The 27,793-nt window shown below is 44.0% G+C and overlaps 1 protein-coding gene and 2 non-coding genes across 5 annotated transcripts in view; 2 read left to right on the top strand and 1 right to left on the bottom strand.

Moving 5' to 3' along the window:
* The window catches only part of Hectd4 (HECT domain E3 ubiquitin protein ligase 4), a 227,454-nt gene extending 200,057 nt beyond the window's left edge, over nucleotides 1–27,397 (bottom strand). For all 3 annotated transcript variants that reach the window (XM_045132394.1, XM_045132393.1, XM_045132392.1), the window contains exon 1: nucleotides 27,215–27,397. In XM_045132394.1, coding sequence (XP_044988329.1) covers nucleotides 27,215–27,397 — 183 coding nt within the window. The remainder of the gene's footprint in view (nucleotides 1–27,214) is intronic.
* Nucleotides 6,736–6,862, top strand: LOC123454375. Its single transcript, XR_006633341.1, has one exon. It is a non-coding gene; the product is annotated as a small nucleolar RNA SNORA32 (small nucleolar RNA).
* LOC123454318 lies at nucleotides 13,738–13,846 on the top strand. Its single transcript, XR_006633300.1, has one exon. It is a non-coding gene; the product is annotated as a U6 spliceosomal RNA (small nuclear RNA).
* Nucleotides 27,398–27,793: the final 396 nt, after the last annotated feature.

The following is a 27,793-nucleotide window of genomic DNA, read 5'->3' on the forward strand; positions in this document are numbered from 1 at the left end:
TTAACATTCAAATAATTGTCTTAAATTTGCCAAACCTGAAATGTTTTAAGTAAAGGTAATGTTATTTCTACAGATTTTTTAAAATAGCACTTTAAAAAAAAAAAATTCTTTTCAAGGTAGGGTCTCATTCTAGCCCAGGCTGACTTGGAACTCACTCTGTATTCCCAGGCTGGCCTCAAACTCACAGCAATCCTCCTACCTCAGCCTCCCAAGTGCTGGATTAAAGGCATGCACCACCATGCCTGGCATAAATAACATTTTTTAAAATATGTTTTTATCTAATAATGGTACCAAACTGACTGTATTTGCTGAATACAAAACTAATTAATAAAAAATTTTTTAAAAATGTTTTTATATTTGTTTTATTTTAGAGAGACAGAATTGGCACGCTGGGGCCTCAGCTACTACAATAAAACGCCACACTCTTGCACCACCTAGTGGGCACGTACAACCTTGCATTTGCCTCACCTGTGTGCATCTGGCTTATGTTGAGATCTGGAAAACTCAATGAACATGGATCCTTAAGCTTTGCAGGCAAGCACCTTAACTGCCCATTAATAGCATTAAAAAAAAAAAAAAAATTGGACGGGTGGTGAGGGGGGAGATGAAGAGATGACTTAGCTGTTGAGATGCTTGCCTGCAAAGCCAAAGGACCCAGGTTAGATTCCCCAGGACACACGTATGCCAGATGCACAAGGTGGCACATGCATATGGAGTTCATTTGCAGGGCTAGGGGCCCTGGTGTGTCCATTCTATCTATATAGCTCCTTCTTTTTCTTTTCTTTCTTTTTTTGTTTTGTTTTGTTTTTTGGGGTAGGGTCTTGCTCTAGCCCAGGCTGACCTGGAATTCACTATGCAGTCTCAAGGATGGCCTTGAGCTCTCAGTGATACTCCTACCTCTGCCTGCAGAGTGCTGGGACAAAGGGCATGCACCACTATGCCAGGCATATTTATATATTACCAATGACCAGAGTATTGTCTTAATTATGCAGATAAAGTTAGTAGCAGGGTGAGGGGTAGAGCACTTGTCTAGCATATGCAAAGCTCTGAGTTCAATCCCTAGTACCCACAATATAGACACACACACACACACACACACACACACACTGTCGCATTCAGTTCCAATGTTGCTGGGGTGAACCACTAGATCAGACATAGTTATGGGAGGAAGGGAATTTATTTAAAACTTACAGATCCAGGAGAAGTTCCATAATGGTAGACGAAATTGGCTCCCTTTCACAGGTCCACAGAGAGAGAGAAAAGCAATCACCACCACCAAAAGCAAGCACACTCCAGGCAGCCAGGTTGACCTCAAGCACTTTGCATGTTTTAGGCTAGAAATTCCAGATCCACTCCCACACCTTGGGCCTGGACCCCAGGATCCACCCAGTGACACCTCCTCCAGCCAGGCAGCTAGACCCCTAAATTACAAGCTTTAATAAACTTGTTAATCTATTGGGGGACATTCACTAAAACTAACATGCACACAAAGTTCAAAGCCTGCTGGACTAGAATGAGTTCAAGGCCACCCTGGATATCTCAGTGAGACCTTCCCTCACAATAAAAAGTAAAAAAGCTGGGCACAGTGCACAAGCCTTCAATCCCAGCACTCAGGGAGACAGCCATAGGAGGATCACTGCCAGGCCAGCCTGAGACTTAAATAGTGAATTCAAGGTCAGCCTGGGCTCAATCAAGACCCTACCTCGAAAAAACAAAACAAAACAAATATATGGCAGCTACTGGGTACAAAGCCACAGTTTCTGCCAATAACACTGAAGTTATTTCATGACATTCATAATTGATGTTATGAGAAAATGGTATGGGCAAAAAAGAAAGCCATTCTATTGTCTGTCTATCTATCTATCTATCTACCTACCTACCTACCTACCTACCTACCTACCTACCTGCCTCTCTCAAATAAACAAATAAGCCAGACTAGTCTACACAGTGAGACCCTATCTGAGAAAGACAAAGAAAAGCAAATATATCAAGAGACATAGTCAAGTCAGGCATGGTGGCACACGCCTTTAATCCCAGCACTCGGGAGGCAGAGGTAGAAGGATCACTGAGTCCGAGGCCACCCTGAAACTACATAGGGAATTCCAGGTCAATATGAGCTAGAGTGAGGCCCTACCTCAAAAACAAAACAAAACAAAAAAAAATTTTAAAAGAGACATAGTCCTGATTTTCCACTCTGTCTGGTAACTATATACATTGCATTAAGCCTATGCATTTGAAATCAATATTACAAACTACAAATACACATAAGGCACAAATTAAATTCAATAAAACAGAAAAGATATACTATAAACACAAGCTGAATGTTAATATTTTGTTAGTATAAAACCACTATATGGGGCTAGAGAGACGGCTTAGCGGTTAGGTGCTTGTCTGTGAGGCCTAGGGATGCAGGTTTGATTTCCCAGTACCAAGTAAGCCAGATGTACATGCATCTGGACTTCATTTGCAAGGACTAGAGGCCCTGACATGCCCATTCCTGCCCCCCCCCCACACACACACCTCTTTCTCTCTCTTTCTTCCAAATAAATAAATAAAATATTTTAAAAGCACTATGTGAAGGATGTATCATTAGCACTTCTAAACCTACAATTTGCATAAAATAGTTTGCAACTTATGAATCTCCTTACTTTTTTTTAAATTTTTTATTGTTTATTTATTTATTTGAGAGCAACAGACAGAGAGAGAAAGAGGCAAATAGACAGAGAGAGAGAATGGGCGCGCCAGGGCTTCCAGCCACTGCAAACTAACTCCAGATGCGTTGTGCCCCCTTGTGCATCTGGCTAACGTGGGTCCTGGGTAGTTGAGCCTCGAACCGGGGTCCTTAGGCTTCACAGGCAAACGCTTAACTGCTAAGCCATCTCTCCAGCCCCATCTCCTTACTTTTAATATAAAATTGCCATGCACTGTACTCTGATCTAGCAATTTAGCCATCTGCAGATTTTGAGTGAAACATTGGGACCCAAATGTATACATTAGCATCAGTGTCCCTTCATGGAGCAGTAATTATCCTACAAATGTGCTTTATAATATGTTTTGGGTGTGTGTGTATATGTGTGTACATGCATGTTTCATGAGGTACATTTGGAGGTCAGAAGTCAACAATGAGGTGGCTGTACTCTTCTTCCACCTTCCTAGACACAGGATAGGGTCTCAACGTTGTACATGAATGCCACACTAGCTGGCCCATGAGCTTCAGACTCTCTTGGCCTCACCTCCCACTGTAACAAGCACATGTTGAGAAACCAATGCATGTGTTAGTTTGCATCTGGCTTTACATGAGTCCTGGATAGGACTAAACTCATATACAGGTTTTGTAAGCAACTGCCTTTAACAGCTGTCCCCAGCCCCATTTTCTAGGTGTCTGTGTGTGTGTGTGTGTTATGTATACATGTATGTATGTTCATATATTGGCAAATACACATTTGTGTGTGGGTGTAAGTGTGTGCATTTGCATGTGGAGGTCAAAGGACAACTCTGGGTGTCACCTCAGGTATGCTGTCCATCTCTTTTTTTAGACAAGGTCTCTCATTGACCACTCTCACTAGACTAGACTGGCTACCCAACAATCTCCAGGAATCCACCTGTCTGGGGATTGAACACAGGTCCTCATGTTCTAAAGGCAAATATTTTACTATATAGCTAGTCCCCAGTGACATTTTCCTTTTTTTTTTTTTTTTTTTTTTCTTTTTCAAGTTAGGGTCTTACTCTAATCCAGGCTGACCTGGAATTCACTAGGTAGTCTTAGGACAGCCTCAAACTCATGGCAGTCCTCCTACCTCTGCCTCCCGAGTACTGGAAAGGCATGTGCCATCACAACTGGCAACATTTTCTTTTTTTTTTTTAATTATTTTATTTATTTATTTGCAAACAGAGAGAGAGAGAGACATACAAACAGACAAGTAGACAATGAGTCCAACAGGGCCCCCAGCCACTGAAAACGAACTCTAAACACATGCACCACTTTGTGCATCTGGCTTTACGTGGGTACTGGGGAATCAAACCCAGGTCACTGGGCTTTGTAGGCAAGTGCCTTAACTGCTAAGCCATCTCCCTAGCCACCTAATAATATTTTCTAATCTAAAGGTTCCACACAAAATGTCATATGATGGTTCATACCCGGAATCCCTGAAATTAGAAAGCAGAGGCAGGAGGATAATCCAGAAGTTTGAGGCCAGGCAGGGCTACAACAGCAAGACCCTGTCTCACAAAAAGGAGGGGGCTACATAGTGAATTCCAGGTCAGCCTAAGCTACAGTGAGACCCTACCTCAAAAAATCAAAAAACAAAACAAAACAAAAGCCAGGCATGGTAGCACACGCCTTTAATGCCAGCACACAGGAGACAGAAGTAGGAGGACTGCCATGAGTTCAAGGCCACCCTGAAACTGCATAGTTAATTTCAGGTCAGCCTGGACTAGAGTGAGACCCTGCCCTGGGGAAAAAAAAAAACTGGGGGCATTGGAGAGATGGCTCAGCAGTTAGGACACATGCCCATAAAGCCTAACAGCCAGAGTTCAATTCCCCGGTACCCACGTAAAGCCAGATGCACAAAGTGGTGCATGTATCTAGAGTTTGTTTGCAGCAGCTGGAGGCCCTGGTGTATCCAATTCTGTGTTTCTTCTATCTCTCTCGCAAATAAATAAATTTAAGAGAGAGAGAGAGAAGCCATTCTGCATGCAGTTCAATGGGAGAGACAGAAATCACCAGCAAAGATATTCAACAGTGGACACTGCAAGGCCAGCCAGGCAAAATGAGCCAATGGGTGCAATAGTGGCACATCTGTCAGGGTGGAAACCAACTGCCCTCTTATTGGACTGGAGGCCCACTCCATGGGAAGGAATACATTGATATTGAAAACTGATGTTGAAAACTTAAAACAGGGGTAGTCATGAGCCCCAGGGGCATAACATCTGCTATCTAGCTAAATGTATATACTATACTCACCAAATTGCCCAGTAAGCACCTTATATTAATGATACTCTCACTTTGGGTAGAGAATCTTCTCTTTTCAGATGGCAGTGACCTTGGGATGACTCAGAAGGCATCATGGTGCTAGGAAGAAGTGACAGGAGTGCTCAGCACTGCAATATTTCTATCACACCTTCCAAGGCTCAGGGTCTATTGTGGAAGAGGTGGCAGAAAGAATGTAAGAGCTAAAGGAAGGGTAGGACTCCTTACAATGTGCTCCTCCCAGACACAAAATGGTCTGGATATCCATGACCTCACAGTGCCTGACACTACCTACACAAGACTATCATAATAGGAGGAAAAGATGATGACGTCAAAATAAAAGAGAGACTGATTGAGAGGGGGAGGGGATATGATGGACAGTGAAGTTTCAAAGGGGAAAGTGGGAGGAGGGAGGGTATTACCATGGGATTTTTTTATAATCATGGAAGTTGTTAATAAAAAATTTTTTTGAAAAGAGATGAAGGCCTGGAGAAACAAAAAAAGAGCTGGAGAGAATGGCCTTAGCAGATAAGGTATTTGCCTGCAAAGCCAAAGGATCCCAGTTCAATTCTCCAGCACCCACATAAGCCAAATGCACAAGGGGGCACATGCATCTGGAGTTTGTTTGCTGTGTTAAAGGTCCTGGTGTGTCCTTGCTCTCTCCCTCTTTCCCTCCCTCTTTCGCTCTCTCAAATAAATAAATAAATATTAAAAACATATATTTTAAAACAAACAAAAAAAGAACGAAAAAATGGCTCAGTGGTTAAGGCACTTGACTGCAAAGACTAAGGACTCAGGTTCAATACCCTAGTACCCACGTGAGCCAGATGCACAAGGTGGCACATGTGTCTGGAATTCACTTGCAGTAGCTAGAGGCCCTGGTACACCCATTCTTTCTTTATCTGCCTTTCTCTCTCTCTCTCTCTCTCTCTTTCAAATAAACAAATAAAATATTTTTTAAAAATACAGAACTAGCTGGGCATGGTGGTCCATGCCTTTAATCCCAGCACTCGGGATGCAGGGGCAGGAGGATCACCGTGAGTTCAAGGCCAGCTTGAGATTACATAGTAAATTCCAGGTCAGCCTAAGCTAGAGTCAAAAACTCTACCTCGAAAAACTAAAACTAAAAATAAATAAAATACAGAACTGCATGTAGCATATAATCCCAGTTTCCTATATATAAAAATATGAGTTGGGGGACTAGAAAAATGGCTTAGTAGTTACAGCATTTGCCTGTGAAGCCTAAGGACCCGGGCTCAATTCCCCAGGAGCCACTTAAGCCAGATGCTTAAGGGAGCACATGTGTCTGGAGTTCATATGCAGTGGCTAGAGGCCCTGGCATGCCCATTCTCTCTGTCTGTCTCTTTCATAAATAAATAAGTAAATAAAATATTTTTAAAAGCATATTAGTTGAAGAAGAAAATAACAAAAAAAAATAATTTTCTGGTTGGTGCAATCCTGGGTTACTTTTTTTCCTCTTATATTTTTCAATATTTTCTCTTCTATAATGATCATGTACTTTTTTTGAATTTTTATTTATTTGAGAGAGAAAGAAAGAGGGGGAAAGAGAAAGAGGACATGCCAGGCCCTTCTGCCACTACAAACAAACTCCAGACCCATGAGCTACTTTGTGCATCTAGCTTTACATGGTTGCTCAGAAATTGAATCCCCAGCCATCAGGCTTTGCAAGCAAATGCCTTTAACTACTGAGCCATCTCTCCAGCCCCTCACATATTAACTCTTTAAGGTCAATCAGACTCATTTCATGATCATTACCAAAGCTTTTAAGATACAGTTTCTCGTTTGCTGTGGACATGAACATTTAAAAAAAAAAAATCCCCACTAGGTTTTCTATATGCTACTTGGCTAGCAGTCAACCTATTGAGAACATTTCAAATTACCACCACAGAGCAAGCTTCCAAATGTGCTTTCCCTAGCCAATCCACTCTAATCTCCATTAGTTGATGTCAGAGATGGTTTTTATGTTTTGGTTTTTCAAGGTAGGGTCTCACTCTAGCTCTAGGCTGAATTAACTATGTAGTCTCAGGGCAGCCTGGAACTCATGTCGATCCTCCTACCTCTGCCTCCCAAGTGCTAGGATTAAAGGCGTGAGCCACCACGCCCAGCTGAGACTTCATATGGTGGTGCATTCCCATATTGCTGTGAAACCAGCCTGGCTAGGGTTAAGACCCTACCTCAAAAAAAAACTCATTTGGTTTGGGTGAGAGTTTTTTCTGTGAAACAATTTTTTATGTAGCCCAAGGTGGCTTCAAACTTGCTACATAGCCAAGAATGACCTCACCAAGATCCTCCTACCTCCATATCCCAACAGCCAGTATTACAGGCAAGGACTACCATTCCTGACTTTTTTTTGGGGGGGGGGGGTTTCAAGGTAGGGTTTCACTCTAGCCCAGGCTGACCTGCAATTCACTATGTAGTCAGTCTCAGGGTGGCCTCGAACTCAGCAATCCTCCTACTTCTGCCTCCCAAGGGCTGGGATTAAAGGTGTGCACCACCACATCTTGCCCATTCCTGACTTAAAAAAAAAAAAAAGTTCTACATAGCATAAAATACAGCCCACTTAACATCAACTCATTTAACATTCAAAAATGTAAACTATAAGCTGAGTGTGGTGGTTTATGCCTTTAATCCCAACATTTGGGAGGCAGAAGTAGGAGGATCACTGTGAGTTCTAGGCCAGCCTAGGACTAATTCCAAGTCTAGAGAGAGACCCTACCTTGAAAAAATATATAAATTATTACTTATACATGTAATAGGAAAATTTTTGTTTGTAGGGTAGCCAAGGATGACCTCATCCAGATCCTCCTACCTCCATATCCCAACAGTTAGGATTACAGGCAAGGACTACCATTCCTGACTTTTTTTTTTTGGGGGGGGGTTCAAAGTAGGGTTTCAATCTAGCCCAGGAAGACCTGGAACTCATTCTATAGCCTCAGGCTGGCTTGAAACTCACGGCGATCCTTCTACCTCAGCTTTGTGTCACCATGCCCTGGACATAAGAGGAAGAGGAAACCTTTTAAGGGAACCGAGGACCAAATACTTCAAAACACCCATGGCTGGAAAGCCTGCAAAGCCAAAGGACCCAGGTTCAATTCCCCAGGGTCCATGTAAGCCAGATGCACAAGGTAGTGTGTGCATCTGGAGTTCTTTTGCAGTGGCTAAATTAGGCCCTGGCTGTCATGCCTACTCTCTTTCTTTCTTTCTCTCTCTCTCTGCCTCTTTCTATCTCCCAAATATATAAATAGAAATTAAACTTAAATTTTAAAAAGACCCTTAAGCCAGAATGGTGGCACATGCCTTTAATCCCAGCACTCAGGAGGCAGAAGTAGGAGGATTGCCATGAGTTCAAGGCCACCCTGAGATTCCACGGTGAATTCCAGGTCAGCCTGGGCTAGAGTGAGACCCTACCTCGGAAAAAAAAAAAAAAAGACCTTTAAGCAGGGCATGATGGCTCATGCTAGAATGCTAGCACATGGGAGACTGAAATAGGAAGGTCATGAATTTGAGGCTAGCCAGGACTACAGAGTGAGTTCTAGGTCGGCCAGGGCTAGAGTAAGATCCTGCCTCAAAATTAACAAGGGCTTGTGAGAGGGATTAGCACATGTGACTATAGTTCATTTACAATGGCTAGAAGTCCTGGCATGCCCATTCTCTCTCTCTCAAAGAAATAAAATGTTGAAAAAAAAAAAAAAAGGGAAGAGATCCTTGCCTCTGCTGGTCTCTGGCAGCGCATTACAGAATACAGACTCAGTGCTCTCTCCTGCCTATATATGGACATGGTCTGTATTAACTAGATTGCTGATCAAAATGAGTTTAGACCCAGAGGGAAAGGGAATCAGGCACAAGCGAGGTGCTCTGCAATGAAGTGATAAGAGCAGAAGGTACCAACAGACAGCTCGGACTTCTTGGAGCCAATCATGCTGGGCACTCATTTGCAGGTCCATGTATTAGTCCCTCCCGTCTGTGGAGTGAAAGTCATTGGCTTAACCAAATAAAAAATTTAAGCAAACCCTTGACTTCTAAATGGTCTCTATAGGGTACCAGGAAAAGAGGTCCTATCAAACTGGTGTTGGGAGTATAAATACAGTGCAGGCAGTTGGGAAAACAATTTGGCAGTATCTACTAAAATTGACAATGACCCTATGGCATCTCAGATCAACCCCTAGAGACATACTTCAGCAAGTAAATATGCAATGATAGGTCCTGAATACTTCTGGTTTGAAAATAGTTTTATTGATTTGTGTGGTGGTGCATGCCTTTAATCCCAGCACTTGGGAGAGGTAGGAGGATTGCCGTGAGTTCAAGGCCACCCTGAGACTATGTAGTGAATTCCAGGTCAGCCTGGACTACAGTGAAACCCTACCTTGAAAAAAAAAAAAAAAGTTTTATTTATTTAATTGCATGTGTTTGTAAAGTATGAGTGTAAGGATTCACTAGGGTCTCTTGCCACTGCAAACAAATGTCAGACACTTGCATCACTTTGCATCTGGCTTTATGTTGACACTGGAGAATCAAGCCCAGAAAGAAGGGCACCTTTACAAGCTAGCTCCTTTAACCACTTAGCTGACTCCCCAGTCCCAAGGACTGTGGGGGTTTCTTATATATTTTTATGTATTTATTTGTAAGCAGAGAGAGATAGATGATAGACAAAGAGAATGGACATGCCAGGGCCTCCAGCCACTGCAAACAGACTCAAGATGCATGTGCCACTTTGTGCATCTGGCTTTACATGAGTCCTGTGGAATCAATCTCAAGTCATTAGGATTTGCAGGCAAGTGTCTTAACCACTGAGCAATCTCTCTAGCCCTAAGGATTGTGTTTGATAGTGAGAAACTGAAAATAACAAAAACACTCAGCTGGAAAATGGTACCTTGCCAAATGTCCACGTGCTAATCTCCAGAAACTGTGAATGTGACCTTCGGTAGCATAAGGGGAAGGAATTAGTGTGAGAAGTGCATGTGGTGCCAGGGCAGAGACTACATCTCTTCTCATGGTTGAAGAAGGAGCCAAAAGTTGCACAAGGCAGGAGGCCCCTGGAAACTGAAAAGGCCAAGGGTACAGATTCACCTCCTGGGCCAGTAGCAGGGCCCAGCTCTGCCAACTCCTGACTTTTGGCCAGTAAAACTCATGGCACACTTCTGAACTCCAAAAATATAAGAATAGATCTATGCTGCTTTGAGCCACGAAATTTGTGCTAATTTGTTAGTACAGCAATAAGAAACTATGATGCTCTCAAAAGGAGAATGATTAAGTAAAATATGTCATTGTGATTTGTATAGCACTTAAAAATAATGTGCCAGACTACTATATATGGAAAGGGAGAAATGATGAAAACATTATATTATTATTGTATAAAGCACATTACAGAAAGCTATGTCATCTTTTATGTAACAAAGAAAAATTAAAAAGCCAGTGTAGTGGCACACACTAATCCCAGCATCAGGGAGATCAGACTGGGAATTTCCCAAGTCTGAAGATGGCCTGGGCTATGTAAGTGATATCCTGTCTCAAAAAACTAAATAAGCAAAAATTTAAAAATAAAAAGGGTATGGTGGTACATGTCTATAATCCCAGCAATTAGGCAGATGCAGAAGGATAACTTCAAGTCAAGACCAGCCTGATTTATATAGTGAGTTCAGTGAGTTTCAGGCCAGCCACAGATACATACATAGCAAGATCCTATCAAAAAAAAAGGGGGGGGGAGTGGAGAGATGGCCTGGTGGTTAAGGTGCTTGCCCACAGAGCCTAACAACCCAAGTTCAATTTCCCAGTACCCATATAAAGCCAGATGAACAGGGTGGTGCATGCATCTGGAGTCTGTTTGCAGAGAGGCTGGAGGCCCTGGTGTACCCAATGTCTCTGTCTCTTGTATTTCTCTGATTGCAAATAAATAAATAATTTTTTAAAAATCTAGAATGCATATGTTATTCTCACCAAACTGCCCTGAAAATGATACATTTAATGTTCACATTCATATATTAATGCCACTCTCACTTTTGGTTAGAGAAGCTTCTCTTTTCAGATTGCCATGACAACTGGGATGACCCAAAAGGTAACATAGTGCTAAGAAGTGACAGAAAGAGTATCCAGCACTGAAATATCTCTATCACACCCTCGAAGACTCAGGGGTCCATTGCAGAAGAGGTGACAGAAAGAATGTAAGAGCCAAAGGAAGGGTACCACTCCTCACAATGCAACTGTCCAGAAAGAAATTGGCTTCCAAATGAGCCAAACAGTGCAATAGTGGCACGTCTGTCATGGTGGAAACCAACTGCCCTCCAATTGGACTGGAGGCCTGCTCCATGGGAGGGAATACATCCCTGATACTGATAACCTAAAACAAGGGTAGTCATGAGCCCTAGGGGTGTAACATCTGCTGCTGTCTCGCTATATGTATATGCTATGCTCATCAAACTGCCCAGTAAGCACTTCTCTTAATGTTCATACCTATATATTAATGCTACTCTCACTTTTGGTTAGAAAAGCTTCTCTTTTCAGAGAGCAGTGACCTTGGGATGACTCAGAAGGCACGATGGTGCTGGGAAGAAGTGACAGGAATGCTCAGCACTGCAATATCTCTATCACACCTTCCAAGGCTCAGGGTCCATTGTGGAAGAGGTGGCAAAAAGAATATAAGAGCCAAAGGAAGGGTAGGACTCCTTATAACGTGCCCCTCCAGATACAAAATAGCCTGGATATCCATGACCTCACAGTGCCTGACACTACCTACACAAGACCATCATAATAGGAGGAAAAGATGATGACATCAAAATAAAAGAGAGACTAACTAAGAGGAGGAGGGGATATGATGGAAAATGGAGTTTCAAAGGGGAAAGTGGGGGGGAGGGAGGGCATGACCATGGGATATTGTTTATGATCATGAAAGTTGTTAATAAAAAAGAGGGCTGGATGGGCTGGAGAGATGGCCTAGTGGTTAAGCGCTTGCCTGTGAAGCCTAAGGACCCTGGTTCGAGGCTCGATTCCCCAGGACCCACGTTAGCCAGATGCACAAGGGGGCACATGCGTCTGGAGTTCGTTTGTAGTGGCTGGAAGCCCTGGTGTGCCCATTCTCTCTCTCTCTGCCTCTTTCTATCTCTGTTGCTCTCAAATAAAAGAATAAAAATAAACAACAACAAAAAAATTTAAATAAATAAAAAAGAAATTGTCCTCGATATCCATGACCTTGCAATGCCTAGCAATACCTTCACAAGACCCTCATAATAGGAGAAAAAGATGATGACATAAAAATAAAAGAGAGTCTAACAGAGAGGGGGAGGGGATATGACAGAGAGTGTAGTTGTGAAGGGGAAAGTGGGGGAGGGGAGGAAATTATGGTTTACTGTTTGTAAGTGTAGAAATTGTCAATAAAAAAAAATTTTTTTAAATCCAGGTGTGGTGGCTCATGCCTATTATAAGCCCACTACTGGGGAGCTTAAGGTAGAGAGATAAAAGTGTGTTCTAAGTCAGCCTGGCCTATAAAAAATTCCTAGTGAGCCTGGGTCAGAGTGAAACCCTGTCTCAAGAACCCCTTCACACCCCAAGAAATGTGGGATCAAAGTATCCACTACAAAATTTCTGCAGTCTCCACTCCTGAAATAGCTATTCACTTATAGGGCAGTTGATCACCTGTTGTTGTTTACACTTATCAGCACCACTGACTAAACGTGTGAAGCAGACTGCATATTCCTGTGTTCACCCCACAACCACCACTGCAGAAGACAGAAAACAGGAGAGGGAGGAGAAAGCATAAGTCACTTTGGGGAATCGACCATTCTTTCCTAGTTATCTCCAAAGATACCTTATGATGCAGGAGGGAACAGGTGCATGACAGACAACCCACCCAGGAGCCCTAGCCAACAGGTAATGTTTTATGACCGTCAACATGGAAGCCAAAAGACAGATAATAATCAAATCTGACTTATTTAGTAAGGCTTTAGACATACAATTGGAGGAAAATCAAAATGAACACTAGCCATTATCTTCTCTACTTAACCATATTGCAAATGAGTTAGAAAGGAAGAAAATTACAAGGGAGATCACTCAAATAAATAAAACAAATTAAGTCTATCTCTGCTGCTAGGAAAAAAAAAAAATTGCAGATGGGCTAGTTGGCTTTCATTTACAGTGACTATGCATAAAATAACTTTCCAGAAACATTGCAAAACAGTACCTTATAAAACAATACAAGCACCAGAGAGATGGCTCAGCATTAAGGCATTTGTCTACGAAAACTAACAACTTGAGTTTGATTCCCTAGTACCCACATAAAGCCAGATGCACAATGTGGTGCATTCATCTGGAGTTCATTTGCAACAGCTGGAAGCCCTGGTGCGTCCATTCTCTCTGTCTCTCTTTTGTTTCTATCTACTTGCAGATAAATTTTTTTTTTTTAATTTTTGTTGTTTTTTTGAGGTAGGGTCTCACTCTAGCCCAGGCTGACCTGGAATTCACCATGTAGTCTCAGGGTGGCCTCCTAAGGATCACTGTGAGTTCGAGGTCACCCTGAGACTACATGGTGAATTCCAGGAAACACTACCTAGAAAAATCAATATATATACATATATTATATATATAGTTTTTTTAGATTTAGCTGGGCATGGTGGTACATACCTTTAATCCCGGCACTCAGGAGGCACAGGTAGGAGAACTGCCGAGAGTTCAAGACCACCCTGAGACTACACAGTGATTTCCAGGTCAGCCCAGGCTTACATGAGACCCTACCTCGGGGGAAAAAAAGACTTAATACAGTGCTCGCTTTGACAGCACATACACTAAACAATTGTAACAATACACAGAAGATTAGTATGGCCTCTGCACAAGGATGACATGCAAATTTGTGAAGCATTCCATAAGAAAAACCGTAATAAAACATAGGGCTGGAAGCCAGGTGTGGTGGCTCATGCCTTTTATCCCACCCAATGTTTAGTGGACAGAGGTTGAGGATCACCATGAGTTCAAGGCCACCCTGACACTACATAGTAAGTTCCAGTCCAGCCTGTGTTAGAGTGAGATCCCACCTCAAAAAAACAAAACAAGGGCCGGGTGTGGTGGCACATGCCTTTAATCCCAGCACTTGGGAGGCAGAGGTGGGTGAATCACCATGAGTTCGAGGCCACCTTGAGACTACATAGTGAGTTCCAGGTCATTCTGTACTAGAATGAGACCCTACCTTGAAAAACCAAAATAATAATAATAATTATTATAATTATAATAATAAACAAGGGCTGGAGGGATGGCTTAGTTGTTAAGGTATTTGCCTGCAAAGCCGAAGGACACAGTTTTGATTCCCCAGGACCCACATTACCCATATGCACAAGGGGACACATGCATCTGAAGTTTGTTTGGAGTGGCTGGAGGCCCTGGCAAGCCCATTCTCTCTCTCTCCCTCTTTCTCTGTCAAATAAATAAATAAAATAAGAAGAAAACATTTAAAAAGCCAGGCATGGTGGCACACGCCTTTAATCCCAGCACTCAGGAAGCAGAGGTAAAAGGATCACTAAAGTTCAAAGCCACCCTGAGACTACATAGTAAAGTCCAGTTCAGCCTGGGCTAGAGTGAGACCCTACCTTGAAAAATAAAAAAAACAAACAACAACAACAAAAATACACAAACACACATACATACATACATGGCTAGAGAGATGGCTTAGCAGTTAAGGCACTTGCCTAAAAAGCCAAAGGACCTAGGTTCAATTCCTCAGGACCCACGTAAGCCAGATGCACAAGGTGAAACATGCACCTGGAGTTTATTTGCAGTGGCTGGAGGCTCAGACATGCCATTCTCTCTCTACCTTCCTCTTTCTCAAGTAAAAAAAATAAAAAATAAAATAAAATAAATAAAAATAGAGCTGGAAAGATGACTTAGCAGTTAAAGCATTTGCCTGCAAAGCCAAAGGATCCTGGTTCAACTCTCTAGGGCCCACATAAGCCAGATGCACAAGGGGGCGCATGCATCTGGAGTTCATCTGCAGTGGCTGGAAGCCATGGCATGCCCATTCTCTCTCTCTCAAATAAATAAATATATATAATTTTAAAAATTAATAAGTAAAGCGCCACATGTTCTCTCTCTCTCATATGTGGATCCTAGCTACAGATGATTGGTCTTCTGCGTGAGAATGAAAATACTTAGTAGCAGAGGCCAGTAAGTTAAAAAGGAGACATAAGCGAAAGAGAAAGGAAGGGAGGAGGATACTTAATAGGTTGATATTGTATATATGTAAGTACAATGATTGAGATGGGGAGGTAGTATGATGGAGAATGGAATTTCAAAGGGGAAAGTGGGGGGGGGGAGGGAGGGAATTACCATGGGATATTTTTTTATAATCATGGAAAATGCTAATAGATTTTTTTAAAAATTAATAAGTAAAAATAAACTATTTTTACAAAATAAAAATAATTTTAAAAGATTCAATACAGGGGGGTGAGAAGATTGTAAGAGTCACTGAGTGGGTAGAAATATCCGAAGGTACAGCTCCCCCCCGAAAATAACAGAGGCCCTAACTACACCACAGTGAACCCCAAGGACTCTACTGAGGAGGGTCCTCAGGGAAATGGGGACTGGAGGTGAAGGGATACAAGACTATAGCTTATGTAAAATATTTTTATATGTAAATTGAAAAAATAAAAAAAGGGAAAAAAAGATTCAATACATTTGGTTAGAGGAAAGGATGGTGACACAGGATCTCAATCTATAGCCTAGGCTGGCTCATGAAATCCTCCTGCCTTAGCCTTCCAAAAGATGGAGTTATGGGCTGGAGAGATGGTTTAGCGGTTAAGCGCTTGCCTGTGAAGCCTAAGGACCCCAGTTCAAAGCTCTATTCCCCAGGACCCACATTAGCCAGATGCACAAGGGAGCGCACGCATCTGGAGTGCGTTTGCAGTGGCTGGAGGCCCTGGCACGCCCATTCCCTCTCTCTCTCTCCCTCCCTCCTTCTCTCTCTCTCTCTCTCTCTCTCTCTCACTCTCAAATAAATAACTAAAAATAAAAATAAAAGATGGAGTTATAACATACACGAAGCCCAGCTATTATCCCTTTTTATTATTTGTTAGTTTTTCCAAGATTCCTAGCTGGCCTTGAATTCATTATGTAGCCAGAGATGGCCTTAAACTTCCCAGAGTGTTGGGATTACATGAACAATTTATGCAGTGCTAGGGATCAAACCCAGGGCCTCATGTATGCTATGCAATGGCCTAACCAACTAAGCCACATCAACCCTCCTTTTTTTTTTTTTTCCATTTTTCGAGGTAGGGTCTCACTCTCTAGCACAGGCAGACCTGGGATTCACTATGTAGTCTCAGACTGGCCTCAAACTCAATGATCCACCTACCTCTGCCTCCCAAGTGCTAGGATTAAAGGCATGCGCCACCACACCTGGCTTTCTCACTTTCAAATAATAAAAGTAAAATATAGGGGCTGGAGAGATGGTTTAGCAGTTAAGGTGCTTGCCTACAAAGCCAAAGGACCTACGTTCAATTCCTCAGGACCCATGTAAGCCAGATGCACAAGGTAGTGCATGCATCTGGAGTTTGCAGTGGCTAGATGCCCTAGTGTACCCATTCTCTGTCTCTCTCCCTCCTCTCTCTGCCTCTTCTTCTCTCAAATAAATAAAAATAAAAATAATTTCCACTAGGCATGGTGGTCCATGCCTTTAATCTCAGCACTTGGGAGGAAGAGGTAGCCACCCTGAGACTACATAGTGAATTCCAGGATTCCAGGTCAGCCTGGGCTACAGTGATACCCTACCTCAAAAAACTAAAATAATAATAATAATAATTTTAAATTAAAAAATATACAAACATATATATTTCGGCTGGAGAAATGATTTGGCAGTTAAGGTGCATGCCTACAAAGCCTATGGACCCAGGTTCAATTCTCTAGGTGCCATGTAAGCCAGATGCACATGGTGGCACATGGGTCTGGAGTTCATTTGCAGTGGCTAGAAGTCCTGGTGCACCAATTTTCACTCTTTCTCTCTGTGTCAAATAAATCTTTGAAAAAAAAAAATCAAGCCAGGCATGATGGTGCACACCTTTAATCCCAGCACTCAGGTAGGAGGATTACTGAGAGTTGGAGGCTACCCTGAGACTACATACTGAATTCCAGGTCAGCCTGAACTAGAGTGAAATCCTACATGGGGGAGGGGGAAGGGGGAGGGTGATCAGGTTGGAGAAATGCCTCAATATTTAAGGGTGCTTGCTATCAAAGCCTGCTGGCTTGGTTTATTCCTTAGAATAAACATAAAGCCAGATGCACAAAGTGGTGCACACACCTAGAGTTTGTTTGCAGCAGAAAAAGACCCTAGCATACCCTACCCAAACCCTGTGCACACACATATATTAATCAAAAAAAATTTTTTTGTTTTTTGGTTTTTTGAGGTAGGGTCTCGCTGTGGTCCAGGCTGACCTGGAATTAACTATGTAGCCTCAGGGTGTCTCGAACTCACGGTGATCCTCCTACTTCTGCCTCCCGAGTGCTGGGATTAAAGGAATTACTCAATTTTTTAAAATTAATTTATTTATTTTTTATTTTCACAATTTTTATTAACATTTTCCATAATTATAAAAAATATTCCATGGTAATACCTGCCCCCCCCGTGAATTACTCAATTTTTGAAAGCATAATAATAGCCAATCTCATAAGGCTTTTGTGAGGATTAAAAGAGACAGTGGAAGCCTGGCGTTTGGCACATGCCTTTGAGTCCCAGCATTTAGAGGCAGAAGTAGGAGGATCACTGTGAGTTGGAGGCCACCCTGAGACTCCATAGTGAATTCCAGGTCGGCCTGGGCTAGAGTAAGACCATACCTCAATAAAAAAAAAAAAGAGAGAGAGAGAGAGAAAGAAAGAGAGCCAGGGATGGTGGCACATGCCTTTAATTCCAGCACTCAGGAGGCAGAGGTATGAGGATCACCATGAGTTTGAGACACCCTGAGACTACCTATTTAATTCCAAGTCAGCTTGGAACAGAGTGAGACTCTACCTCAAAAAACCAAAAAAATAAAAAAGATTAAAAGAGAGAGAGAGAAGGAGATAATGAATATGAGATGTTTAGCACAAAGCCACCATGAAATATGCTATGTGGGGGTGGCGAGATGGCTTAGCAGTTACAGTGCTTGCTTGCCTGTAAACCATGGGACCCAGGATCAATTCCCCAGGACCCATGTAAGTCAGGTGCACATGGTGGTGCACACGTCTGGAATTTGTTTGCAGCAGCTGAAGACCCTGGCATGCCCATTCTCTCCACATCTCTCTCACTCACTATCTCTCTCTGTCAAATAAAATAAAGTTAAAAAAAAATATGTTAGATAGTGGCTGAAATGTACCAATCCAGGTGCCATGGTACACATCTGTAACTTGTACTCAGGAGGTAGAGGCATGATCAGAAGTTCAAAGTGATCCTTGCCTACATAGGCAGTTCAAGGCCATGTGAACTACATGATATCCTGTCTCAAGAACCAGAAAAAGAAAAAGTGACTTTAAACTCTAGGCAGTGCTGCTTCCCATAGTCCTCGCCCACTTTGCCTCACTTTATAGTGCTATAGTTTATGAAGACTTTAATCCAAGATCATGGAACACTGAGCCACAATTCAGTGATTATTCCAGTGCTCAACCACCATATACTGGGAAAAACTAATGGAGGAGGGCAAGAGAGATGACTCAGCAGTTAAACATGCTCACTTGCAAGGCCTGACGGCCTGGGTTCAATTCCCCAGTACCCACATTAGACAGATACACAAAGTAGAACATGTAGCTAGAGTGTGTTTGCAATGGCAGGAGGCCCTAGCAGGCCCATACTGTCTCTCTCTCAAATAAATAAATAAATAAATTTTTTAAACACACAAAAACTGGGCTAGAGAGATGGTTTAGTGGTTAAGGTGCTTGCCTGTGAAGCTTAAGGACACAGGATTGATTTCCCAGATCCCCGTAAGCCAGATACACAAGATGGCACATGCATCTGGAGTTCATTTGCAATGGCTAAAGGCCCTGGTGCACCCATTCTCTCTCCCTCCCCCTCTGTCTAATAAATTTAAAAAAACGCCGGGCGTGGTGCCACACACCTTTAATCCCAGCACTCAGGAGGCAGAGGTAGGAGGATTGCCATGAGTTCAAGGCCATCCTGAGACTACCGAGTGAATTGCGGGTCAGCCTGAGCTAGAGTGAGACACTACCTCAAAACAACAACAACAACAAAAAAAAAAAACTACTGGATGAGTTAGGCATGCTTTTAATCCCAGCACTCAGGAGAATGAGGTAGGAGAAACATCCTGAGTTTGAGGTGAGCCTGGCCTACAGACTTAGTTCCAGATCAGCCTGGAATGAAGCCCTGCCTCCAAAGAAAGAGAAAGGGGGGAAGGGAAGAAAGGGGAAAAGAAGAGAGGAGGGAAAAGAAGGAAAGAAAAACTACTGGCAAATAATGATAGTGTATTCACTTATTTATTAACAAATCTAGAATCCAGAATTCTATAAGTTCAATTCTGAACTTTCCAAAGGACTTCAACAAAGGCTAAGCAGGCTAGTGGTACCCTCCTAAAGCCACTCAACATAAATTTAAATGTCATCTTACAGGTTCCATGTGAGTGTGTGGTGAGGACTCAAAGACTTGGCTGTTTGGGATGAGCAGCTTCAAACCCAAATGCTTTTATCTTACAAGCAAAACAAACAGCATATAAAACCCCTGCTGAGACGGCTTGTTTCCTAAACAGTCCCCGCAAACATTCTGGGCATGTGTAGATTTTGTTTGCTTATTAAGGTATAATTGCCATACAACAAGCCGACATGTTCAAAAGTACAGAATTTTGTGCTGGTGAGATGGTTTGGTGGTTAAGGCACTTGCCTGTGATGCCTAAGGACCCAGGTTCAATTCCCCAATACTCATGTAAGCCAGCTACACATGTTAGCATATGCCTCTGGAGTTTGTTTGCCATGGCTAGAGGCCCTGGCACACCCATTCTCTCTCTTTCTCTCTCATAAATAAAAAAAAATAAAATACTTTAAAAAAATAAACAGGCTGGGCATGGTAGTGCATGTCTTTAATCCCAGGACTTGGAAAGCAGAGGTAAGAGAATCATCTTGAGTTCAAGGCCAGCCTGAGACTACATAGTGAATTCCTGGTCAGCTGGGCTACAGCAAGACCCTACCTCAAAAAACAAAAAAAAAAAACGGGGCTGGAGAGATGGCTTAGCAGTTAAGGCACTTGCCTGCAAAGCCTAAGGACCCAGGTTCGATTCTCCAGGTCCCCCATAAACTAGATGCACATAGTAGTGCATACATCTGGAGTTCTTTTGCAGTGGCTAGAAGCCCTGACATGCCCATTCTCACTTTCTTTCTCTTTCTCTCTCCCCCTTACTCTGACTCTAATAAATAAGTAAAAATAAAATAAAAGGCTGGAGAGATGGCTTAGTGGTTATGATGCTTGCCTGGGAAGCCTAAGGACACATGTTCAACTCTCCAGGTCCCACATATGCCAGACACACAAGAGATGATGCAAGTACACAAGCTCGCACATATGTACAAGGTGGCACAGGCATCTGGAGTTCGAATGCAGTGGCTGAAGGTCCTGGCATGCCAATTCTCCCTCTCTCTCTCCCATTAAAAAAAATAGGGCTGGAGAGATGGCTTAGTGGTTAAGCCCTTGCCTGTGACGCCTAAAGACCCTGGTTCAAGGCTCGATTTCCCAGGACCCACGTTATCCGGATGCACAAAGGAGGCACATGCGTCTGGAGTTTGTTTGCAGTGGCTGGAGGCCATGGCATGCCCATTCTCTCTCTCTCTGTCTCTCTCAAATCAATAAATAAAAATTAAACAAAAATAGGAAATTACACCCCAAAAGTCTCATCAGATTTTTAACAGTTTCCCTCCCATTCTTCCCTGCCCACCTCTTTACAGCCAGGCAGCCTTATATACAGGTAGTTTGTATTTTCTAGAATTTCACAGAAATGGAACATTATAACATGTATTGTATCTGCTATAAATACATGTTTTGAATATCAACAGTTCATTGCTTCTTCTTTTCTTCTTTTTATTTATTTTTGGGTTTTTTTTTCTGAGGTAGGGTCTCACTCTAGTCCAGGCTGACCTGGAATTCACTATGTAGTCTCAGACTAGCCTTGAACTCACAACTCACAGTGATCCTCCTACCTCTGCCTCCCAAGTGCTGGGATTAAAGGTGTGCGCCACCATGCCCAGCCCTTTATTTTTTTTATTTTTATCTTTCTGAGGTAGGGTCTTGCTCTAGCCCAGGCTGACCAAGAATTCCCTATGGAGTCTCAAGGTGGCCTCGAACTCATGGCAATCCTCCTACCTCTGCCTCACAAATGCTGGGATTAAAGGCATGCGCCACCACACCTGGCTGGGTTTTTTTTGTTTTTGTTTTTGTTTTTTTTTGAGATAGGGTCTCACTCTAGCCCAGGCTGACCTGGAACTCACTCTACAATTCTAGGCTGGCATTGAACTCAAAGTAATCCTCCTACCTCTGCCTCCCAAATGCTGAGATTGAAGGCCCATGCTTGGCCAGTTCATTGCACGGATAATCCACACTTGTTTATCCATTCACCTGGTGATGGACATCTGGACTCTTTCCAGATCCAGGCAGTCACAAATAAAGCTGACAGGATCATTCATGTTTAAATCTTTGTATGGAATGTGTGTAACTCAGAAAGGAGAGAAAGAGGACTTTAACCCCCTCTTGCCTTCCTCATGGCAAGAGCTCTCTCTATTTCCTTCTCTTTCCTCCTCTTAATCTATTGAAGTCTCTTTTTTAAACCAGAAGAAAGAAAGAAAGAAAGAAAGAGAGAGAGAGAGGGAGGGAGGGAGGGAGGGAGGGAGGGAGGGAGGGAGGGAGGGAGGGAGGGAGGGAGGGAGGGAGGGAGGGAGGGAGGGAGGGAGGGGAGAAAGTCTTTATAGATAATTAAAAATGAAAACTGAGCCAGGAATGGTAGCACACGCCTTTAATCCTGGCACTTGGGAGGCTGAGGTAGGAGGATCATCGTGAGTTCAAGGCCTCCCTGGGGACCACATAGTGAATTCCAGGTCAGCCTGGGCTAGAGTGACACCTTATCTTGAAAGACCAAAAAAAAAAAAAAAAAAAATCAGTATGTTTTGAGTTGTGGGCCAGGGAGATGGTTTAGTGGTTAAAGGTGCATACTTGCCAAGCCTGCCAGTCTGAAGTTCAATTTCCCAGTACCCACCCACATAAAGCCAGATGCACAATGTGGTGCATGCTTCTAGTGGCAAGTCCCTACTGATGCCAGGCATGGTGGCACAGGTCTTTAATCCCAGCACTCAGGAAGCAGAGGTAGAGGAATCACCATGAGTTCAAGGCTACCCTGAGACTACATAGTAAATACCAGGTTAGCCTGGGCTAGAATGAAACCCTACCTCGAAAACCAAAAAAACAAATCTCTACTGGGCACACACACACACACACACACACACTCTGTCTCTGTCTCTCTCTCTCTCTAATAAATATGTTTTTTAAAATCAACATATTTAACCAGGCATGGGGTGCACACCTTACACACACACACACATACTTACTCACTCACTCTCAATTTCTCTAATATAATTATTTTTAAAATCAACATATTTATCCAGGCATGAGGATGTATACCTTACACATACACACATACTCTGTTTCTCTCAAATAAATATACTTTTAAATCAACATATTTATCCAGGCATTGGGACATACACCTTTAATCCCAGCACTTGGGAGGCAGAGGTAGGAGGACCATGTGAGTTCGAGGCCACCCTAAGACTACATAGTGAATGCCAGATCAGACTGGGCTAGAACAAGACACTATCTTGACAAAACAAAATAAATAAATAAACCAACATATTTGTCATTGTGTGTATATTCACACGCACATACATATGTGTACATGTGTGATGCTGGGGATAAAGCCAGAGAGATGGCTCAGCAGTTAAGGTGCTTGCCTGCAAAGTCTGAAGACCCAGATTTGATTCCTCAGTATCCACATAAAGCCAGATGCAAAAGTTGGCACATGCATTGAAGTTTGTTTGCAGAAGCTAGAGGCTCTGACACACCCATTTATTTCTCTCTCTCCCCCTCTCTTCTCTCTATCTCTTTGCTTGCAGATAAATAAATATTTTAAAATTGGGCTGGAGAAAGCCAGCTGTGGTGGCGCACGCCTTTAATCCCAGCACTCAGGAGGCAGAGGTAGGAGGATCGCCGTGGGTTCGAGGCCACCCTGAGACTCCATTGTGAATTCCAGGTCAGCCTGGGCTAAAGTGAGACCCTACTTCTAAAAAAAAAAAAAAAAAAAAAAAATTGGGCTGGAGAGATGGCTAACATTAAGGTACTTGTGAAACCTAAGGACCCAGGTTTGATTACCCAGTACCCACATAAACTAGATGCACAAGATGATGCATGTATCTGGAGTTCATTTGCAGTGGCTAGAAGACCTAGTATGCCCTTTCTCTCTATGTATCTATCTGCCTCTTTTGCTCTCTTTCAAATAAATAAATACAATTTTTTTTTGGGGGGGGTCTTTCGAGGTAGGGTCTCACTCTAGCCCAGGCTGACCTGGAACTCACTATATAGTCTCAGGTTGGCCTCGAACTCACAGCGATCCTCCTACCACTGCCTCCTGAGTGTTGGGATTAAAGGCGTGTGCCACCATGCCCAGCATAGATAAGTAAAATATTTTTTAAATATTTTAAAATAATGGGGGCTGTTGGGAGGGAATTACCATGAGATTTTTTTTTATAATCATGGAAAATGCTAATAAAAATTTTTAAAAAGACAGCAAAAAAAAAAATTTTTTTAATAAAAAAAGAAAAGACTGAGCAGAACATGGTGGCACCTACGACCTTCCTTACAATGCTGGTACTTGATCAGTACCCCCCCACAGGGTCCACCTCCCATTCTCTCTTCTCTTCCTCTGCTTCCTGGATAAGGGTTCAGCGCTCCCACCACTGCAAGGATGCTTTCCTCTCAAGGCCTTTACGCCTATTGTCCTCTCTGTATAGCATGCTCTTTGCCCAACAGCCATATGGTTCACTTTCTCACTTCCCTCTCTTCTTTCTTTGCTTGCAAATTAATTAATTAATTTTTTAAAAGAGAAAAACATGGAGCAGGGCATGGTGGCACACGCCTTTAATCCCAGCAGTTAGGAGGTAGAAGTATAAGGATTGCTGTGAGTTCGAGGCCACCCTGAGACTCCATAGTGAATTCCAGGCCAGCCTGAGCTAGAGTAAAACCCTATCCTGAAAAACCAAAAAAGAAAGAAAAAAAAAAAAGAAAGAAAAACATGGGCTGGAGAGATGGCTTAGCAGTTAAGGCATTTGCCTGTAGGGCCAAGGGACCTCGGTTCGATTCCCAGGACCCATGTAAGCCAAATGCACAAGGTGGTGCATGCGTCTGAACTTTGTTTTCAGTGGCTGGGAGGCCCTGGCACGCCTATTCTTGCTCTCACTCCATGACTGCCTCTTTCTCTCTTGTGCTCTCTCAAATAAGTAAATAAAAATAAAAATATTTTTTAAAAGAAAGAAAGAAAAAATAATAAGCCGGACATGGTGGCACATGCCTTTAATCCCAGCACTTGGGAGGCAGAGGTAGGAGGATCGCCCTGAGTTCAAGGACACCCTGAGACTACATAGTGAATTCCAGGTCAGCCTGGGCTAGAGTGAGACCCTACCTCGAAAAAACAAGAAATCCCAAAGAAAAAGAAAAAGCACACAAACTCCCACATATGTGGAGAGAGTAAAGTTATATGCTCACGAGCCTATGTGTTTGAAATGAACAGAACTGGGTTGATTTCCAAGCTCAGGCCTATGTGATTTTGAGTAAACTTCCTAGTTGGCTCTGCTCTTTACTTGCCTCATTCACACAATGATACAATATATACAAACAACTGTTACAATGAATAATAAGGGTTACTTTATAGAGTCATTAGACAACCTAATAGGATAACACCTGACTCATAAAATACATTTTAGTCAGTATTGTGGGTTTCTTTTGGCATGAATGGGTGTGTGGTATGTGTGCATGTATGTGTGTTTGTATGCCAAAAGTCGACATCATGATTCTTCTTCAGTCACTCTCTACCTTGTTTGTTTGATTTGAGGTAGAGTCCCACTTTAGCCCAGGCTGACCTAGGAGTAACTCTGTAGTCTCAGGTTAATCTGGAACTCACCACAATCCTCCTACCTCTGCCCAGATTAAAGGTGCGTGCCACCACACCCAACACTACCTTGTTCTTGAACAGGTTCTGTCACTGAACCTAGAGCTCACAATACAGCTAGTCCAGCTGGTCAGTTAATCCCAGAGATTCCCTGTCTCTCCAGTCCTGGAATTACAGGCACGGACCATGATCACCATGCCTGGCATTTCATGTTACTCGAGTCCTCATACTTGCAAGGCAAGCACTTTACTCACAGAGCCATCTCCCAGCCCCAGAATATTTTTAAATAACTAAGTGCAAATACAACCATACAAACAAGTCTAGCAGCCAGAAAATATTCTCCTGAACTGTGTAGCCTCTATAACAGGTGGGAAGAAAGGAAAGAGTTCTCATTACTGGCCAGTCATAACTGTCTATCATTCATATACATATTAGTTCTGGAGAGGTTTGACCACAAATTCAAAAAAATTAATCTATCTGGTCAGAGAGTGTTTCTTATAATTCTCTAATAGCTGACAGATTTACTCAATACATATACAGTAAACATTTTAGGGCTGCCAACTTAATAGCTTAGGTATTTTAAATAATTCTATGATTTCCAATCCTAAAAATAAATTACATAGATTGCATACAAATAACATGTCTGGTTCTTTGAACTTAGATTAGTCTCTAAGGAACAAAGAGCATCCTGATCCCACCTTTCACACACAAGAAAGCCAATTAAATGTCCACCATCATAGCCCTTGAATTTGCAGGCAGATAAGATAGACACACCTTGCTTTTTATAGAACATAATTGATACACACAACTGTATTATTACTCCACCTTAGGAATTCCCTACCAAAGTGTATCTTCTGTATTTTAGTGACTAGAATGTAAAATAAGTCAATTAAGAGCTCGAAAGGGAACTGATGAATCAACCTCAAAACCAGGCACAAAAATACAGTTGACCCTCTCTGAATCTCAAGCACGTCCAAGAGTCTCGGCTAACGCCATACGATCACTGCTGTTTCCAGAGACACACAGTATGGGATTTTAATCCATTTCTATAAATGCTCGCGTTGCTGAAAGCCAAAGTGCAGGGAAAACCAAAAACACAAAAGATTTCTCGCGTTCTGTTGGCAGCCGGAAGGTAGGCCCCTTTCTCAGCACCCTACCCCAGGGGGCCCTCCTTGCGACAATAAGAACTGGCATGACACCCCCTGCTACCTTACACACCGAAATGCCATGCCACAGAGCTGACCGACGGGAAGCAGTGTCAGCACCCCGCGGCCTGGATGAAGGGACACTGACAATATTCCCACTTCTAGGCACACGAGAAGCCCAGCGAAGTCGGTGGAAAGTTCCCGTCCACCAGGCGTATGTGGTCGCCTTCTGCCCTCCCCGGCGCCAGAGGCACAACAGCAGAGACTGGCTGCTACACCTGCCAGGGCTCCCAAGCCTGGGCTGCTCTAGACGCCCCCGTGCCTGCGGCCTAAAGCGCCGGAGACCCTTCCCTCGCTAGCGCGGCGGCAGCGTCCCAGGTTCGCTGTCCACACCGCCTGCTTCACTGACAAAGGCTGGGTGTCAATCCGAGGCACGACGCACACGGGTTGCTGGATTGCCTATGGGAGGCCAGGCAGCTGCGAGCACACACACGCGCGCACACACCATCCACACATAACAGGGCACAGAGGGCGAGGGTGTGCAACGTTAAAATGGGGGGGGATCCCTAAAGCAAAGCAACCTGGGTGTGCCCTGGAAGTGGGTCCGGGGTGCGTGGGGGAGGGGGAGGGGAGATCGAGGCAGGGAGGCGGCGACGACTCCTCCCGAGCATCCAGGCCGTGCCGGCTGATGCTCTAATAAGATGCCAGGGGTCGGGACGTGCAAAACGAACCCACAGATGCCATCCCCGGCCGGCGGGCGGACGGGCGCGCGGCCCCGGGAGCGCGCAGTCTGCAGACCAGCAACCCCGCCGGCGGCGCCCACACATCTGCGAGGGCGATGCACACACGAACCCCCGGAGCACCCCACGGTGAGCGAGCCCCTTTCCCCGATGGCAGGGGTGGAAAGGAGGAAGGGGGTCCCCGGAGCCTCCGCTCACCTCCAGGTCGGTGTCGGCGGCCTCCGGTGCGCCGAGGATCTCGCTGGGCAGCTCGGCCAGATCGGTGACCCGGATCAGCCCGTCGTGCAGGAAGATGGTCTCCTCCTTCACCGACAGCCACTGCGCCGAGTCCGCGGCCGCCGCCGCCGCAGCCGCAGCCGCCGCGGCCGCCGACGAGCCCATGGCCCCGGCTGAAGGATGGGATGGCGCTGAGGAAGGAGCGCGGACGCCGGCCGGGGAGACGCCGCCTCACCGTCCCATGGCAGCAGCCGGGTCGCGGCGCAGCTCCGCACTAGGCGTGCCTAGCCGCCATCTCTTTTTGCCCACCACCACCTACACCTCGGCCCCGGAGAGACCCCGGCCCTGCCACTGCCACCACCGCCGCCGCCGCCGCCGCCGCCGCCGCCCTGAGAGCAAGATCCGCCTCCGCCGCTCAGCAGCCAACTGTCAGTGAGAGGCCATCTTGGGGGCGGGGCTCCCGGCATGCCCCGCGGAGAGGACAATACGGGCCCCGCCCTCCAACCTGGCCCCGCCCACCGCCTTCTGGGCTATATAGTTCCGCTGCAGCACCACCCCCAC

This window comes from Jaculus jaculus, chromosome 13, assembly GCF_020740685.1.
Source record: "Jaculus jaculus isolate mJacJac1 chromosome 13, mJacJac1.mat.Y.cur, whole genome shotgun sequence".
Taxonomy (NCBI): domain Eukaryota; kingdom Metazoa; phylum Chordata; class Mammalia; order Rodentia; family Dipodidae; genus Jaculus; species Jaculus jaculus.